At 41.6% G+C, this 17,947-nt stretch overlaps 1 protein-coding gene across 5 annotated transcripts in view; it reads left to right on the plus strand.

The window, feature by feature from the left end:
• UBR2 (ubiquitin protein ligase E3 component n-recognin 2) overlaps window positions 1–12,277 on the plus strand; it is a 132,300-nt gene extending 120,023 nt beyond the window's left edge. For 4 of the 5 annotated variants that reach the window (XM_090282419.1, XM_090282418.1, XM_090282420.1 and 1 more), the window contains 7 exons: window positions 68–198; window positions 1,394–1,502; window positions 2,636–2,692; window positions 4,153–4,230; window positions 8,552–8,722; window positions 10,100–10,201; window positions 11,471–12,277. In XM_090282419.1, coding sequence (XP_090138545.1) covers window positions 68–198; window positions 1,394–1,502; window positions 2,636–2,692; window positions 4,153–4,230; window positions 8,552–8,722; window positions 10,100–10,201; window positions 11,471–11,612 — 790 coding nt within the window. In that variant the 3' untranslated portion in view covers window positions 11,613–12,277. The other variant, XM_090282423.1, reaches the window with a different exon arrangement.
• Window positions 12,278–17,947: the final 5,670 nt, after the last annotated feature.

Genomic DNA, 17,947 nt, shown 5'->3' on the forward strand with positions numbered 1-17,947 from the left:
TCGTATTGTGCTGTAACTAGAATAATCTTTACCTATGAAAATTTTGTATTATCGTGTCTCTTTTTAGTGCCTTGAAAGAAATAACCTCTGGCTGGCATCTTTGGAGGAGTGTCAGAGCTGGAATCATGCCTTTCCTGAAGTGTTCTGCTTTGTTTTTTCATTACTTAAATGGAGTTCCTGCCCCACCTGAAATTCAAGGTAACTTCTAATTTCTTTCAAAATGTAGGAAACATATGTAGTCTTTTGCTCTAGCGGCTTAGAATTAAAGTGACTTACAAAAATGAAAACAGATTGAAAGTCTAGAATATAGCTAATTGCTATGGTGATGTACACAGTTGTAGAATAAAATGCATAGTTTTATACTTTTTGTATGTTTACATGTTCAAAATGTTCTAATTTTGCTCTTTCACGTATTAAAATGTTCCATTATATATTATTCATAAACTGGGTTCTTCGGCTTTTAAGAAGTAAAAACTGAAAATCTGAAAAAAAGTTTTTCTTTAAATAACACATTTTATTAGAAACATCTATGTCAGAGAGAAACACTGATCAGTTCCCTCTCGAAAGTGCCTGACTGGGAACCATACCTGCATCTCAGGCATATGCCCTGACCGGGAGTCAAACCAGCGACCTTTCGCTCTGCAGTACAACACCCAACTAACTGAGCCATACCAGTCAGGGCTCAACTTTTTGTAACTTGAAATGTGTAGCATTAAAGTTCAGAATATCCACAATTGCACATAAGTCTAATTTTGAAGTAGCAATTCATTTGCTACTTCATATTGTTTCCTATGTTCTATTTTGATTCATTTCATAAAAGTTGTGTAGACTTTAAAGTTTGCTGTATCTCTGTATTTCAATGCCTGGCAAAGAGCATGGGGTGCCTGCATGTAATGCTGTTCTATAAAAGTTGTTGACTGGCATCTTCGTTCAGTTAAGTTGCCCAGGCACCATATAGAATTATTTAGACTTCCTAATCATTTGCAAGGATGATAGATAAGTGTTTAAATCCATCTCCCATGATGAAATTATCTTATATTTCTGTACTGCTTTATACTTTTCCAGAACATTCATATATTGTTTTTGTCCTTTACTGTTCATAACTAACACCATGAAGTGGATCATACAGGTATATCATTTTGTAAATGGTGAAACAGACACCAAGAAATAGTAACCAGTTTGATGTAGGAGTCCCCTGACTCCACTCTGAATTGTGTCATTGTCTGTGGATCCCATCCACTGTGCCATCTTGTTCATTTCCTACAAGTTACATACATACCTAGCATATCTGAACTCTTTCCTCTTGTTTTTTTTAAGCTCTACTATTGCTTACTCTGATATCGTTTCTGCTCTTGATTGTTATATGCATTACTCTTTTCTTCTCCGTTTGCAGTTTCTGGAACAAGGCATTTTGAACATTTATGTAACTATCTTTCCCTGCCAACCAACCTCATTTCCCTTTTTCAAGAAAATAGTGAGATAACGAAATTACTGATTGAAAGGTAATGATTATACACTTTTTCTTCATTATATTGAATGATGTTATATGGAAACAAACTTTAGTGTATCCCATATATTACAAAATTCTCAAGTAGTGAGCCTGGGAGCATTCAATCTGTGAAATTTAAACTATAATGATTAGGCCTTCTTAGTTAAGGATTTACCTTTGTGGTAAGATTTTTGCCAAGCAAAGTGAATAACATAAGCAGGTTTGCTCTGGAGAACAGTATAGTGGTTCCTCAAAAAGTTCAACAGAGACTTACCATATGATCCAGAAATTCCACTTCTAGGTATATATCGCAAAAGAATTGAAAGTAGGGAGTCAGCTATATTCTTGTACACCCATGTTCATAGTGGCACTATTCACAATAGCCAGAAGGTGGAAACAACCCAATTATCAGCAGATGAATGGGTAAATAAAATGTGCTATATCCATACAGTTAAATATATTATTCCATCTTAAAAAGGAAGAAAATTCTGACATAACATGGATGAACTTTGAAGACATGCTAAGTAAAACAAGCCAGTCACAAAAGAACAAATATTGTATGTTTTTATTTATATGAGGAACCTAGAGTAGTCACATTTATGGAAGCAGAAAATGGAATGGTGATTGCCAAGGACAGGTGGAGAGAGGAGTGGGTTAGTGTTGAACAAGAGCAGTTTATAAAGTTGAAGAAGTTCTACAAATGGATGGTGTGGCCATTGCCCAACAATGTCGGTGTACTTAATGCCACAAAACTATACACTTTTTAAAAAATGGTAAATTTTATGTTCTGTATATTTTACTACAATTAAAAAAAAACTTTTAAAAATATGTGTTCTAACTCCAGATAATTAGAGCTTTTCATTAATTCAGACTGGCTTTTCCAGAGTGTCCAAATTAGTGAGGTAATAGTGCGTGTAACTACAAATTTTAATATGTTTAGCATTCTTAGTTTAGAAAGTTATTTGGGGGATTTTAAAAGTTGCAGGTAAAATATGGTATTTCTCTAAGCTTCATTTGATTGGATAAATACATTAAGCAAAGAAGTTTTTGGGTGTTTTTCCTCTTACTAGATTTAGAGAGGAAAAAATTCTAATTCCAATCCTTTAAAAGTAAAAAATGTTCTTTTTCCCCCCAATTACATTAAAGTTGGTGTCAGAACATTGAAGTTAAAAGATATCTAGAAGGTAAAAGAGATGCTATCAGGTAAGTTAAAGATTATCAAATACGTGGTGGGGGCGAGAGGCCAGGGAGGGAGTAGAGTATAAGTGCTGTATTCCTTCAACACGGACCTCCCAGGCCTTCAGTAGTTTCAGGAGGTAGGCCATCGTGCCTTCATATTTTTTTCTCCTTAGTCTAATGGTGGTAAGAGTTTGTAAAAGAATCAGAATTAGGAACCTAAATATAGTACATTATTCTTGGCAGAGGCAGCAAATAACAAAATTATTATATTTTGAAACGTTTGAGCTTGAAAAATGTGGGTGTTGTTTCAGGTTTTTCTTAGCTTTATTTTTTTCTTTTATTATGAAATATTTTTAAATGATCCAGAAGTTTAAAGAATAGCAAAATATGATTCCACATACCTGTCACTCAGCTTCAGTAATTATCAAATGATGGCCAGTTGTTTTGTTTTCTCATGCCTTTGACATTAGCTCCATTCTGATTCTACAGTATGCTCCACTAGGTGATAACAGATGTATTTCATTGATTAATATCTCCTTGGTCTGCTGAATACATTATCCATAAAACTCAGAGGGCTAAAGGAGATTATATGTCTTTGACACTATACCAGTGTGTTCCAAATTCAGAGATGATGACACCCCAATTTTATTAGGGTGAACTATATGAAATTGCAGTTGTTATAAGTCAAACATGGTTGAGTACCACCAATTTCATATGGTTCAACCCTATCAGAACAACTTTGGAAACTTTAAAAAAAATTCTCAGGTCCTTACTACCAATTCTAATGTCTCTAAAGTTGGGCTCTTAGCATGTCTATCCCCCCTCAACAAAATTTCCCCAAGTGATTCTGGTATAAGAACTACAGTCCACATAGTTCCCTCCTGGTTGCCCCTATCTCTGCCATAGGTAACGTAGGGAAGGGCCAAATCTGGTCGCCCAGGCAGGGCAGGTGTGAACCCTGAGCGTAGAACTCAGATACCACCTGAATTTCGATCTAAGTTTTATCTGAATTAACTTATCACAGAATCAACATGGCCTGGTATCTCTAACTTATTTATTCTCTAGTTCTCTCCTCCATCTCATTTGTGTCTTAAGATCACCTTTAATAAGCACATCTTTTATGTCTTTTCTCTCCTGGTTCTGTGGTTGGGCTCTCCATTGCTGGGTTGTTTCAATAGAAGCCTAGGGATGAATATCCTTTCTTGTCTCTCCCCTGCTTCCCAGAGCTACCACATTTTCAATTAAATGGGGCAGATTCTAAGTACTGTCTACTGATCATTTATTCTGAGCTTTTCAGGTAAAAATGTGAACCCAAACTCCTTGTGTTATTGAAGTGTGAATTTTTAAATTCTTTACTGTGGCTTCTTATACCTCTGTGGTAGCACTCAGTCACTGTTTTTGTTTGTTTTGACTAATTTGAATTATCCTGTCATTGTTGTGATATGACCTTACATTAACTGGTTTTATGTGTGTGTTTTTTTAAGCTATCCAAGAGAATCTAACAAATTAATAGGCCTTCCAGAGGATTACAGCAGCCTCATTAATCAAGCATCTAATTTCTTGTAAGTTTTCATATTAGAACATTGAGCATTTCCTACCACTGGAAACACTCGCTTCTCCACACAGAGTTTAAGGGATTTTGTTCATTGTTCTGTTTTGTTTGGATAGGGAAGTTGTAGCGCCAGTAGTCTTTATACTAAGTTGTAAAAGCATTATTCCACCACGTTTCAGATAAGATATGGGAAAGTGGGGGTTGGGGGAGGAAGTTTGGTTCATTAAAGGTTATGTAAATAATAGTTCAGCCCTGGCTGACGTGGTTCAGTGGATTGAGTACTGGCCTGCAAACTGAAAGGTCGCTGGTTCGGTTCCCAGTGAGGGCACAGGCCTGGATTGCAGGCCAGGTCCCCAGTGGGGACGTGCAAGCGGCAATCATTTGTTGTTTCTCTTGCACATTGATGTTTCTCTTCCTCTCTTTCTCCCTCCCTTCCCCCCTCTAAAAATAAAATTTTAATAAAATTGAAATAAGTAACAGTTCACAAAAATAGGTTTACAGTTGTTCGTATGGAAAATAATACAATAATAAATAAATAATAATACAAGAATAAACTTTTATGTACTGATTGTAAACCTACTTTTGCCCCACCCTGTATAAAGTAATAAGAGCCTTTAGTAATTTTTAATACATTTTAAATATTTAACTTAGCAAAAGCATAAAGAATAATCAGTAGTGTAAAAACATTAAATGTCACCACCCTGGCTGGGTGGCTCAGTCGGCTGGAACACCATCCTGTGCACTAACAGGTTGTGGGTTTGGTTCCAGGTCAGGGCACATGCAGGAGGCAACTGATCGATGTTTCTCTCTCTCTCAGCCTTCTTCTCTATAAAAAAAAATAAACAGCCCTGACTGGCATGGCTCAATTGATGGGAGGTTGTACTGAAAACAAAATGTTGCCAGTTCAGGTCCCAGTCAGGGCACGTGCCTAGGTTGCAGGCCTGGCCCTCGTTGGGGTGTGTGCAAAGAGCAACTGATCAATATTCCTTTCCTTCTCTTTCTCCCTCCCTTCCCCTTTCGCTAAGTAAATTAAATAATATATTCTCATAAATAAATAAACATACATGCATATCTTCGGGTAACTATTTTTAAAAAATTAAATTTTACCTAGACAGTTGAAGCTGTCTGTGTCTCTTCTCTGGTATATCTTCCCCTTCCCCTCAGAGAGCCACTGTTCTAATGGAGCATAAGCATTCCTGTGCATTTACACGTTAACTACAAATGGTTTTATTCCTAAGCAGCATTATTATTTTTTATTTTGCATGTTTTAAGCCTTAAAAGGGCATTGTACTGTACCTGTCCTACATGTTTTTCACTCAGCATTGTATGTAAGAGTTATTTACATTTGACATATTGTAGAGGAATTTAATTTTTTTCCCTCCTGTTGATGAGTTGTTTTTTTTCCCCTCTGATTGTTGTTTCTAGTACATGGTGTTTATGTATATGTGTGAGGTGTTCCCTAATCTAGAAATAATTTTCCTGGGCCATAGGGTATAGGCATCTTCAGCTTTACCTGATGTTGCAATTTTTTTAAATTATATTTTATTGATTAGCCTATTAAAGTTGTCCTGATTTTTTCCTATTTGCCTCCGCTCTACCCAGCAACCCCCAGCCCCTCAGTCAATTACCCCCACCATTGTTCGTGTCCATGAGTCATGCATATAAGTTCTTTGGCTGCCCCATTTCCTATACTGTACTTCACATCCCATAGCTATTCTGTCACTACCTATTTGTACTTCTTAATCCCCTCACCTCTTCACCCAGTTCCCCACACACCCCTCCCATTTGGCAACCACCAAAACCTTTTTTATATTTATGATTCTATCTCTGTTCTTGTTTGCTTAGTTTGTTTTCCAGATTCAATTGTTGGTATGTATTTTTGCCATTTTATTCATAGTTTTGATCGTCTTCTTAAGTAAGTCTCTTTAACATTTCATATAATAATGGTTTGGTGATAAGGAACTCCTTTAGTTTTTTCTAGTCTGAGAAGCTCTTTACCCTTTGATTCTCAACATTAGTTTTGCTGGGTAGAGCAATCTTGGCTATAGGTCCCTGCTTTTTATGATTTTGAATATTTCTGGCCAATCCATTCTAGCCTACAGAGTTTCTTTTGAGAAATCATCTGACAGTCTTATGGGAGCTCCCCTGTAGGTAACTAACTGCTTTTCTCTTGCTGCTTTTCAGATTCTTTATCTTTAACCTTTGGCATTTTAATTATGATGTGTCTTGGAGTGGGCCTCTTTGCATTCATCTTGTTTGGGACTCTGTGCTTCCTGGACTTGCATGTCTGTTTCCTTCACCAAATTAAGGAAGTTTTCTTTCATTATTTTTTCAAACAGATTTCCAATTTCTTGCTCTTTCTCTTCTTCTCACACCCCTATGATGCAAATGTTGGACCTCTTGAAGTTGTCCCGGAGACTGCTTTTACTATCCTCATTTTTTTTTTTTGGATTCCCTTTTCTTCTTGTTCTGATTGGTTGTTTTTTGCTTCCCTTTGTTCCATAACATTTATTTAATTCTTGGCTCCATCCACTCTACTGCTGTTTCCCTGAAAATTATTCTTTATTTCAATTAGTGTATGCTTCATTTCTGACTGGATATTTTTTATGCTGTTGAGGTCCTCACTAAGTTCCTTGAGCATCCTGATGACCAGTGTTTTGAAATCTGCATCTGGTAGATTGCTATCTCTGTTTTGTTTAGTTATTTTTCTGGAGTTTTGATGTGTTCTTTCATTTGGGCCATGTTTCTTTGTCTCCTCATTTTGGCAGCCTCCCTGTGTTAGTTTCTATGTGTTAGGTAGAGTTGCTTTGACTCCATGTCGTGGCAGTGTGGTCTTTTGTAGAAGGTGTCCCGTAGGGTCCAGTGGGACAGCCTCCCATTTCACCCAAACTGGGTATTCACAGTACACCCTTTGTGTGGGCTGAGTACACCCTTCTCTTATAGTTCAGCCTTGGTTGCTATTGACAGATCAGTGGGAGAAATTTACCTAGGCCAGTCAGCTGCAAGGATTGGCCATGACCACTGACCACCAACCTCCACCCTCTGTGGAGGATCACTGTGCAGGGGCAGGAGGGTGGTGCTCTGATGTGGTCTGTAGTTGTCCACTGGATGCACTGGTCCTGGGGTTTCCCAAGTGGTGGAGGCCAAGTTCAGCCCCCATCTCTGTTTTGCCCAGGGCACCCTTCCTGAGCTATAAAACTATGTGAGATGGCTGATGGCCTGGAGATTGCCAAGCAAAGTCAAGCTGTGAATCTAGGCTGGCTGCTACTAGTGCCGAGCCTGGGGCTCACTGAGGCCAACTGTGGCTTATATGATAGAACTTAGGGAGTTGTGCAGCAGGAGCCAAGACCAGCCATTCATATGGAAAAGCAGCCTGGGTAGGCCAGTAAGTTGGGTGGGGTGGAGTCTCTAGGGATCTACAAGGTGGGTCAAACAGAATCCAGGTTGATGGAGTCTCAGATGTGGCATTAGCTGGCCTACTCTGTGTAGGGAAGGTTTATGAAAGGGACAATGGCCTCTGCTTGCCTTGATGCCAGACACTTCAGTTTCTCCCATGTGCCACTGGTGCCTTGGCAGTGCTGAAACTCAGAGGAAGTGAGTCTAAGTAGGTGATTCTGTGTGTGGGTTCTTTAAGAGAAACGGTTTGGGGTCCAGCACTTGCTTCCACCAACTTAATCCCTGCTGGTTTTTGCAGCCAGAAATTGTGGGGACTTATCCTGGCACTGGAACTCTGGGCTGGAGGGTACTGGTGTGGGGCTGGGACTCCTTGCTCCTGGGATATCTCTTCTGAATTTTTATCCACCACTCGTGGGTGAGGGACCAGCCTGTTCTGTGTCTGTGCCCCTCCTGCCAGTCTGGATGGATGTGGTTTCTTTAATTCCAGTTGTCAGACTTCCATTCAATTTGATTTCTGATGGTTCTGAGTGATAGTTGTTCTATATTTTAGTTGTAAGGTTGATGTGGTGTGCAAAGAGGCAAACCACCATCTTGACCAGAAGTGGAACAAAAAGTTTTCTTCCACAGTGGGTGATGGTGGTTGTTTTTTTTTAAGGTTTTTGTTGTTGTTGTTTTCTTTAGATAGAGGGGAAGGGAAGGAGGAAGAGGGAGAGAAACATCGATAAGTTGCCTCTTGCATGCCCCTCCCTGGGGACCTGGCCTGCAACCCAGGCATGTGTCCTGACCAGGAATCAAACCAGCGACTTTCTGGTTTGCAGGCCAGTGCTCAACCCACTGAGCCACACCAGCCAGGGCCAGAATGGTTTTACCATCAGCTCTTCAGCCCCTCTTTTGTAAAGCAATGACTTAACACTTTTTTTTTTTGTTCCATGGAGGTGCCCCAAATCAGGCGGTGATAAGAGCAGAGCCCCAACTCTGTGCCTTGTGTGTGGAACTTTGCTGTGCTCCCAGAGCTACTGCTGTCAGACTGAAGTGGAAGGGGAGGATGTAGGAGCTTGCACAGCTCACACCTACTCCTGTGGTTCTGGAGTGGGCGTCTTCCTGAGGTAAGTAAAGCCCTGGAGGGAGCTTGTCAGCTTTGTATCTGCCGAGGTGTGTGCCTGTCAGAGGGGGGCACAAAACGCCGCTACACTGCAAAGAATTCTGAGACTGCTGTTTCCATGTGTTCTATTTGTTTTAAGAACATGAGGAGCTTTGTCTCACATCTCAGGTTTGGCTCGTGCTAACTCGTTGTTGGTTCTTGCCTTATGTCATTTCTGCCCCTGTGACAATTCTGTTTTACTTTCCTCAAGCCTCATTCTGGTGTGAAACTCCCCAGTTGTCTGACTAGATTTTCTACCCAAATCTAGTCACAATTAATCCATTTGTTGTATCTTCATGGTTTTGAATTCATACATATCACAGGCCAGCATATGTAGTTGTATATATTCAGTAGTATATACGTGCTTACTGGGGACTACTGTGTCCTGGGCATTGAGAGGACAGCAGCCAGCAAAGCAGACCAAAATCTGCTTTCCCGGAGCTCATTTTCTACTGAGTGAGATAAGAAGGAAAATCAACAAGACTGATAAGAATTTAGAAAGTGCTGTGTTCAAACAGGGGACTATGAAATGGCATCTAGGGGGTTGAAATTAAGTAGGAAACCAGGAAACATTCCCTGGAAAAGTTACTTTTGAAGAAAGACCTAAAGAAATAGTGAGAGCATTCCAGAAAAGGGAGCAGCAAGTACAGAATTGCTAGGGAATGTGCCTGCCTTGTTTAAGAAACAGCAGGAGGCTGGTGTTGGTGGAGTGGAATCGTGGCACCTAGCATGTCCTAGTGTCATCTGAGTGAGATGGAAGCCATTTCAGGGTTTGAAGGAGAGAAGTGACATGAATTTGAGCTCCTCTGGAACATAGATTATCTGCATATCTTAGTCATCTTAGTATCCCCCAGTGCCTGACAAACCTCTCAAGGGTCAGGAGACACATTTTTAAGGAGCCCATCGGAAAAGTGTGAAAGGAGCATTTCCCCCTGTCTGGCATATTTCAAATTCTTTTGGTCGTGTATAGAGTTGTTTTGTGTTTCAAGTCAACCTAATTCACAATGTGTGTGTACCATTTTTAATGAATAATTGCCTCATAATAGTGGTTAAAATACCACTAACTATTTTATGTTTAGAAGTTAAGTTTATCACACTTAGCGATTTTTTAAATGCTACTGTTATGTGAGTTGTCAATTCCTAATTCACAATGTTCCTTTTCTCCTTGTATCGATTTACAATACAACAATTTTAGTACATTTTTTAAACTTAAGATGTGTCGATGCTGTTGTGTCTCTGCTGTAAATGCCATTATTTATTTATTTTTATTAGACTTCAGTCCATTTGAAACTGACTTTAAACCTTGGTTGTAATGTATAATGTGTACATGGTCTCTCTACAGAGTACGGGAATGTCAGGTGCTATTTTTAGCCGGCAAAACCAAAGGCTGTTTTTATTCTCCTCCATACCTTGATGACTATGGAGAGACTGACCAGGGGCTCAGGTAAGGGCCCCCATCCTGGGGGGCTGGGTTGGCTGACTGGACCTCCAGAGCCTTCAGGCAGCTATGGGGCTCCTGTTCTGGCAGAGGTGGCTGGTATCTGTGGATCCTTCCAAGGAGGGCACCCTGGCTGCCTGGTTTGGCATTCCCTTTCCCAGCCTTTAGGATATCATGGGGGCCATCAGGATAGATAAGGGGAAAGAACAGGACACAGTGCAACTTTTTTCCATTTCTCACTCCAGAGAACCAGAACTGTTTGAATTGCCCTGTGGCATCCATAGCATCAGAGCACTGCAGGGACAGCCCATTGGAACCTGTGTGTCTTTGTATGGAGAGACCCAGTGCTCTTCAAGTGGTCTAAGAGAGCAAATCTTCATTGATAAGAAATGAGCTTATTATGTAAGAATCTGTGGGAGAAAGATTAGGACATATAGAGCAATACAACAGTATCATAGACTGTCTTTTCTGTGGTAACTTTTATTATTGTATGAAACAAATACTAATAGCAGGTCCTTCAAGTACTATTGCAGAACTTATTAAACCATCTCTTTCTGCCCAAAGAAGGTAAAAGTCTTAACTTAGGTATAACCATCCAGCCTTGAGGAGCAGAAGTTCAAGGCCTGGAAACTGAGGCAGAAGTAAGTGGGCTGCCCTAGGTGCTTGGCTGCAAGGTTATAGAGGTGCATGCCACCTGGTGATGGTTCTTCCTGTTCTCTAAGGAGTGTAGGCCCTTAGGAGGAGCCTTGGTTACAGAGTGAGAGGACTGTGTGCTGTGAATTGGGAGTAGAGGCCCCAGGCCTGAACTCAACAAAATCTGTGCTCTAGTTAAGTTAGACCCAGATGTTACTCACATTTGCCTGCTTTTCTTAGACTTTGTGGCTGAAGGACAGCACTCTGAGGAACATATGTACCCCTGTAGTTTTCCTTCCATCCTCTCCCTGCCCCCTCCCTTCTTTTTTACATTTAATCAGCAAACTGGACAATGAATGGATAGTTTCAGCCTCTCAACTCAGACCCTCCTGGTCAATGCCCCACCCCATTCCCTCACCCCAGCCTGAGGAAGAATAGCTCGTGTGCATTTTCCTCTTCTTTTCAGCTCCTCCTAGCAAACCTTCAAAGCTAAAGTCGTAATAGCTACAGTCGCCTGCCAGACAGAAATTTTGCAGAAGATCTAAAACCAATAACTTGTAAATTTTTCTAAACCAGGAAAGGCTGGGATGTACTAGATGAATAAACAAAATGCATCCAGAGTGACATCTGTCTTCTTTCTAGACGGGGAAATCCTTTACATTTGTGCAAAGAGCGATTTAAGAAGATTCAGAAGCTCTGGCACCAGCACAGTATCACGGAGGAAATTGGCCACGCTCAGGAAGCAAATCAGACGCTGGTTGGTGTTGACTGGCAACATTTATAATCACTGCGCTACCAAAAACATAATCTTGGATTTTTGTAACTTAGCAGCTTTTCAAGAAAGAGAATAGGAAATAAGTTCTACTGGATTTGGAAATAACTTCTTTAGTTAAGCTCTTCTTCCCAGTTTTATTTTTATTGTTTCTGGCTCCAGGGGCTGATGAAAATCATCTTCCGTCAGCATATTTTCTTGCACCATTTGCTGTATCCCTCAAATATAACTTCTTGAGAGGAGCTTCTCTTTCGAGGCTGCACACAGCCCCGCTGTGAGCATCTGACTGAGTTGGACCGTTCCCAGTAGTCTGAGCGGTATTACGTTACCGATCACAGGGCACTCAGGCCTGAAGCTGATTCACCAGCGGGAGGAAACAAAGTCGCATTTCCTAGCCCCTCTCAGTGATTCTCAACATGGACTGGGTCAGTGTCCCCTCTCCTGACAGGACGCTACCTCTAAGAACAAAGCAGTGGATTTGGAAAGCAGCATTCCCTCATCTGCGTCAGCTGTGAGAGGACAGGAGGCGCCTGTGCGCGAGGAACCCCTAGGAGGAAGGGGAGGAAGCTGATTCTTCGAATACTGGGTAGTTTTCAGGGCTGTGGAAGGGCGGATTTTTTTTGGCAGGACTTCTGGCTTTGAGAGAAAAAACTCATTTTAAAGGGCTTTTTGAAACTTAGAGTATCCTAATTTTTCAGATGATATATTCTCATTTCTAAATAGAAAGGTTTATGCATCTAGAAACAAACACTAGCAAAAAAAAATGAGAATTGTGTTTTGAGGTTCCCACACCCCCATCCCTACTCACGTTTCTTGGAATAGATGAATTGCTGTTTACCTACTGGCTCACTTAGTACATTCCTGGGACAGCCTGTGTGCCCAGGCTTTTTATTCTTTTTAAACATTGTTTTTACTAAGATGATAACTATTAGATTGTAACTAATGGGCTATCACTATTACATACCACACAGCCACTCTGGTTTGATATATGTGTGCTGAGAGCTTGCATATCCAACAGAGAGTGATGGCAGACTTAATGGAGAAGTAAATTCAGTCTAAAGGACAAATGAATAATGAGAGGCTCTTGGATTGTTTTTTCAGCCAATGCAAGTAGCCTTTTCACTCAGTTTTCTTAGAACTGCATCTGAAAGTACCATTGCACTCAGCTTTGTACACTCAACAGTGTACCCAGAGGAAGCTCAGAAATCCAGACCTCAGGCTAAAATAAGTGGGCATGCAGAAGCTGCGTTCACTGTTTCTTCTCCAAGAGTTTTGTGAAAGGATGGCCTTCACCCCTCTTGTTTGGGACTGGCTCACCCAGCTGAGAGAAGGTGTTTCTCACCCAACAGGAAGAAAATCCAAATTAGAACCCAGTGCTCTCCCCCTTTTCTGGCCTTTTCTCCATTGGTAAGATCTGGTGGTTTGGGCTGTGGATGGCATAATTAATTTAATGTCACATCCCCATTCCTTTAGCGTTTAATTCCAGCTTCTTTTGGCTTTGCTCAATAATGTTCACCAAGATTAAATTTTAAATGATAAAAACCAGGTCTCTCCCTTGTAAATGAATCATGGACATTTTCACCAAGTCAACTATTTTCCAGCTTTCAGGACTGATGTCACAAAAGTCTGTTGTTAGCGGAGGGTGTCCCTGGATTTCTTTCTCTTAAGAATGTCAGTCTGAGAGAACATAAATTTAGAAGATGAAATAATGTTTGCATCATTGAGCTAATTGTCTTCCCTACCTAATGAATCATCGTAGCTTTATGATTTCCGCATGTATTATGTTTAGTGTGGAAATGTTTATGTAACATGCTTTCCATATCAGGGAAAATCATATCTGTGTAATAGATTGGCTATAACTAATATCTGTGGAAAACTTGTAAAATTTGGAATGTATCATATGTAAAAAGTTTAAAGATATCCAAATAAATGCTTTAGGTGTTGATATTACTTTGGGTCTGTCTACATTTTCGTTCTATTGTGTTTCACACAGTTAAATACCATGCAAGTGTTTCGCATGTCACCTTGCTACAAATATTAACTTGAAGTTTAAGATGCTTATATTATTAGTGTCAGTTATGGCTGTCAGCCAAACAATCTTGACCTTCCCATAGAAAGCTTGGTCATCATTTCAGCTGATTAAGTTTTACATTCATTGGCTATGACAGCTTGTGACCTTTCTGAACCATTATGGACCTCAAATCACTGGGGAAACGGGGCACGTGGTCCTATCTCCAGGTGCAGATTCTTCTTGCTCTTTTACCTGACCCTCGTCCTTGTTCTTACACACTTCCCAGACATTTTTTGCCTATGAGAGACATGCAGGAGGGGGGCTGCCTCCTGTATTTGCAGGGGAGGCATTGCCTGCGAGAGCTCTGCTGTACTTTTCGAAATTCTCTTCAAAAGAAAGCATCACACTGAAAAGGCAGGTTCCCATTGTGTGTCCTGGTTGTTAATGCTGCTTCAGCGTCCCTCTTTCCCTGGTCCTTATGTCATCAGTGCAGGGCTCATTACGCCCTCTGATACACTTCTTGCTTTTTCCCCATTGTGTTTCTTTTTCTTTTTATTGTTGACATTACTACAGATATTGCCTCCTCCCCAATACCCCATTACTCCCTTCCTCCCAGTCCCTACAAATCCCCCCTTCCGTCTGGCTATCACCACACTTATCTGTGTCTATGGGTTATGTATATATGTTCTTACTCTTGTTTTTCAAGTTAGGTTTTTTGAGGTTTATTTGAGAACAACCACAATCAAGAAATAGAATAGTTCCATCATCCCAAGCTCTCCCATGCCCCTTTGTGCTCACCTCCTGGAAACCACTAAATTTTTTTTGTCCCTGTCGCCTTTTGAGTCTGGGATCTCACAAGAAGATGTGCATTTGAGAGTCATCTATGTTTCTGTTGGTTGCCGAGTCATATTCCATTGTGCATATGCAGCAGGTGAATTTACATGAACTAGCAACACCTTCATCCTTTATCTTCGGATGTTTGCTCACCAGGTGATGCTTATGCAGTTACCAGCTGAAGGACTTCTGGGCGATTTTTGGTGATTATAAATAAAGCCACTGTAAATATTCATTTACAGGTTATTGTGTGGAACTAAGTTTTCATTCCCCTTGGGTAAATAACTAGGTGTTTTCCTTTATATTTTAACTGACTATATTATCCTTGTACAACATTCTCTTTAACTTTACTGTTTATACTCATCCTCATCATCTTGGAGGACAAGATAGAATGCTAGCAGGAGTTAGGACTGATATATTCTTTCAAGCCAATCTCAGGTTCATTGAGGATTAGGAAAGTATCCCCTCTCCCTGGACTAACGTATTATTCTTTCATGTTCCTGTCCCAAACACGGTGCTGCTGGCTGGCCATGCTGTCATCAGAAGCTATCTACTTAGAATTAGCCAGCTGGACCCAGTTTAGATGATCCCAATTTTGTTGGCAACATTCAAAGCCTCATAGTCTGGAGCCAGTCAAACATAGGCCTCCCCATTGGGTCTGATCCAGGTGTTGACCTGGGCCACATCAGCGTCATAGAGCTTCTTTACAGGCCTGTTTGACCTGGAGCTTGTTGGTCCTGACATCCACAATGAACACAGGCGTATTGCCTTTTACCTCCTTCATGGCTGACTCACTAGTCAGGAGGAAGTTGATGTTGGCACAGTGGTCAAGCTTGTTTCTCCTGGGGGCACCCTTCTGAGGATATTTAGGCTGCCTTCAGAGCCACAATGTCTTGGGCCTCCTCTGGAAGGTGGGTGATGCGCAGGTCTTTTTGTGTGTGTGGCTGTGGACGCCTGTCAGTACTGTCTTCTTCGCCTTCAAAGCTTTTGCTTTGGCTTCAGCGTCGGGAGGGGCAGGGGCTTCCTTCTTTGCTTTGGGTGCCATCTTCATGAAAGAAGCTATCTTTAGTAGCAGGCCAGAGGTTCTAATTGCCTTGCCTGCACCAGGCATTTCCATCTCCCCCACCCTCAGGCTGAGCTGCAAACCTGGCCTAGCATTACAATGCCCAGACACAGAGGGGCAGGGTGATGTGCAGAGCAAGCTGCTAATCTTATTAACCGGTATTGAGGTTACTCCAGGCTTACTTGCTAGTGGTTCAATCCCAGGCAGGAAAGTGTTGCAAAAGGCTATGGGTTATTGAGCTAAGTCCACAAATTCTAGGACACGCACCTTCCTAAATATCCAGAATAAGTAGTTATTCCCTATTCTTCACTTTGGAGTGTTTCAAAAATAAAAGTCCTAAGGCACTGTCTTTACCTCTCACCCTACCCCATGGTGAGGCTGGCAGGGCTTTGGAAACTGGCCGTGTCCTTTGGGTGAGATGAATTTGCACTGGCCCAAACAAAGACAGGTTAGACACAAGAAAGAACCTGGTACCAGAGTCTTGCTGGGCACTGGTAGATGGCCAAAAGAGATGGGCCAGCTTTCTCTGGCAACCAGGGCTCCCTGAGAAGACCTGTTATACCATGCAGCTCACCCTCAGTCTGCTCTGAGCCAGCTGGTGATATCTATTGGAGGGTTAGTTGTCCTTGGTTCTCCCAGCAGCGCTCAAGCCCTGAGGTTGCTTACGTTTGCCCTATAACCTGGTCCCACTGAGACTCGTATTTTTGTTTGGTAAAATACATTTTGACTAAAGCAGGGGGAAAAAATGTTTTGGAATTTTTACTTAAGTCACTAAATTAAGATACTGCATATTAAAATATTAGATAAATTCAGCTCCGGTCCAGGCAAAATGTTAAGATTATTTGTATAACCTGTTGGTCACTGTTTTTGCAAGTAAGGGAAAGCAAGAGGGGAAGAGGTGACGCCGATGCTGTTTAAACAGCTGCCCTGATCGTTAACAGTGCTTCCTTTTAGTGTCAGATTTGGTTTTGTTAAAAAATTTTAAGTAGAGTTGGGGATCCTGTGATACATGCTGTCGAACAGGCTAAGACAGGCATTTTCAAACAATACACAACGGTGGTTTTCATACAATATAATTTTTAATGTCTACTATACAGCTGTTAACAGCATAGGTACACATTGGGCCTAGAGCAGCATTTTCACAAGGGTCCTCAGCACTCCAGAGGGAAGAGGGCTCCAGAACCCTTGTCAGAAGTGGCTGGCTCCCTCAGCACTTCCCATGTGGATCATTCCTTGGTCTCCGGGAGACTCGGAAGTCAACTTAAAGCTGGGAACAAAGTCTGGCGGTGCACAAGCATCTTTGATGAGTCTTAAGCCTGGGAGAATTCAAGCCCCGGAACAAACCCCAGGCAGCACCAAAAGTCATATTTTCTCCACACTGGAAACTCAGGATGGTAGTGAAATCATTCTCTCCTTCGACTAAAAAAAAAAGCTTCCTTTCTCTTTTTCCTGAAGGAACTGAAAACTTCTGTTGCAGTTGCTAGCTCAGGAAGATGGGCTGTCTCAAAGAATCATCTTTAATGCAGAGGCATTCCAGTAACACTGCTTTGGAGGATGGATATCTGGGGATAGAAACAGGAAGACACCCCCAGAGGCCTCTGCCCTCCACTGGAGACAGTGTTGTCCACGGCAGCTGACATGCCACCTGTGGGGGCATCCCTGAGCCCACCAAGAGGTGAGACCTGGTCTCCAAAGGGTGGACTCCTGTCTGATTGTCGCTCCTCTTCCACAAAAGGACAGTCATCTTACCCAGTGCTTCCACAGACAGCCAGAGGAGGTCATCCAGACCCTCCAGAGTGGGATGTTGCTGGCACGTGCCAACATCTTGACTTCCTCAAGCCATGGCTCCCTCCTGGCTAAGTGAAGGCATGTGAATGAAACAGAAAAGCAGGCCTTCAACTACATTTTTGGAGGGGGTAGATAATTCCCTGTCTTTAAGTTCTCTCACCCCATGATTGAAGAATTCCTCTTTTGAGCCCTCACTGCTTTGGAGAGTCCATAACTCTTAGAAGAGTATAACTGTTCTCCACCTTCCACCATTAAACAAATAAAATGGCCAATCTGTCAACCTTGGCTTTTTTTTTTTTTAATGAGAACATGATCAGTACACTTTTTCCGACTCCTGTGCCTATGCACCTAGTGACACTTTGGATATAGAATGAAGCAACTTGAAGCTCATAACAGCAAACTCATCAAAGGGAAGTAGCCCTCAGGTGTGGCCAGTAGCCTTGGTGGAAATGAATTCAGGTGCTGTGAGACAGATTGTGGGCATAATCATCCACTGAGAGGTCACCATGAGGGCCCAGCCTACAACAGTGGACCTGAGGGAGGCTCATTCACTCACATTCTGAGTCAGGCCTTCACCAAGTGTTTGCCAAATGCTTTGGAGACCTTAAACTTTCAGTCCCACCGTCAAGGAGAGCCTCTGTAAGATGGCCG

The sequence above is a fragment of the Furipterus horrens genome, unplaced genomic scaffold (genome assembly GCF_987537825.1).
Source record: "Furipterus horrens unplaced genomic scaffold, mFurHor1.1.pri manual_scaffold_6, whole genome shotgun sequence".
In the NCBI taxonomy this organism is placed as follows: domain Eukaryota; kingdom Metazoa; phylum Chordata; class Mammalia; order Chiroptera; family Furipteridae; genus Furipterus; species Furipterus horrens.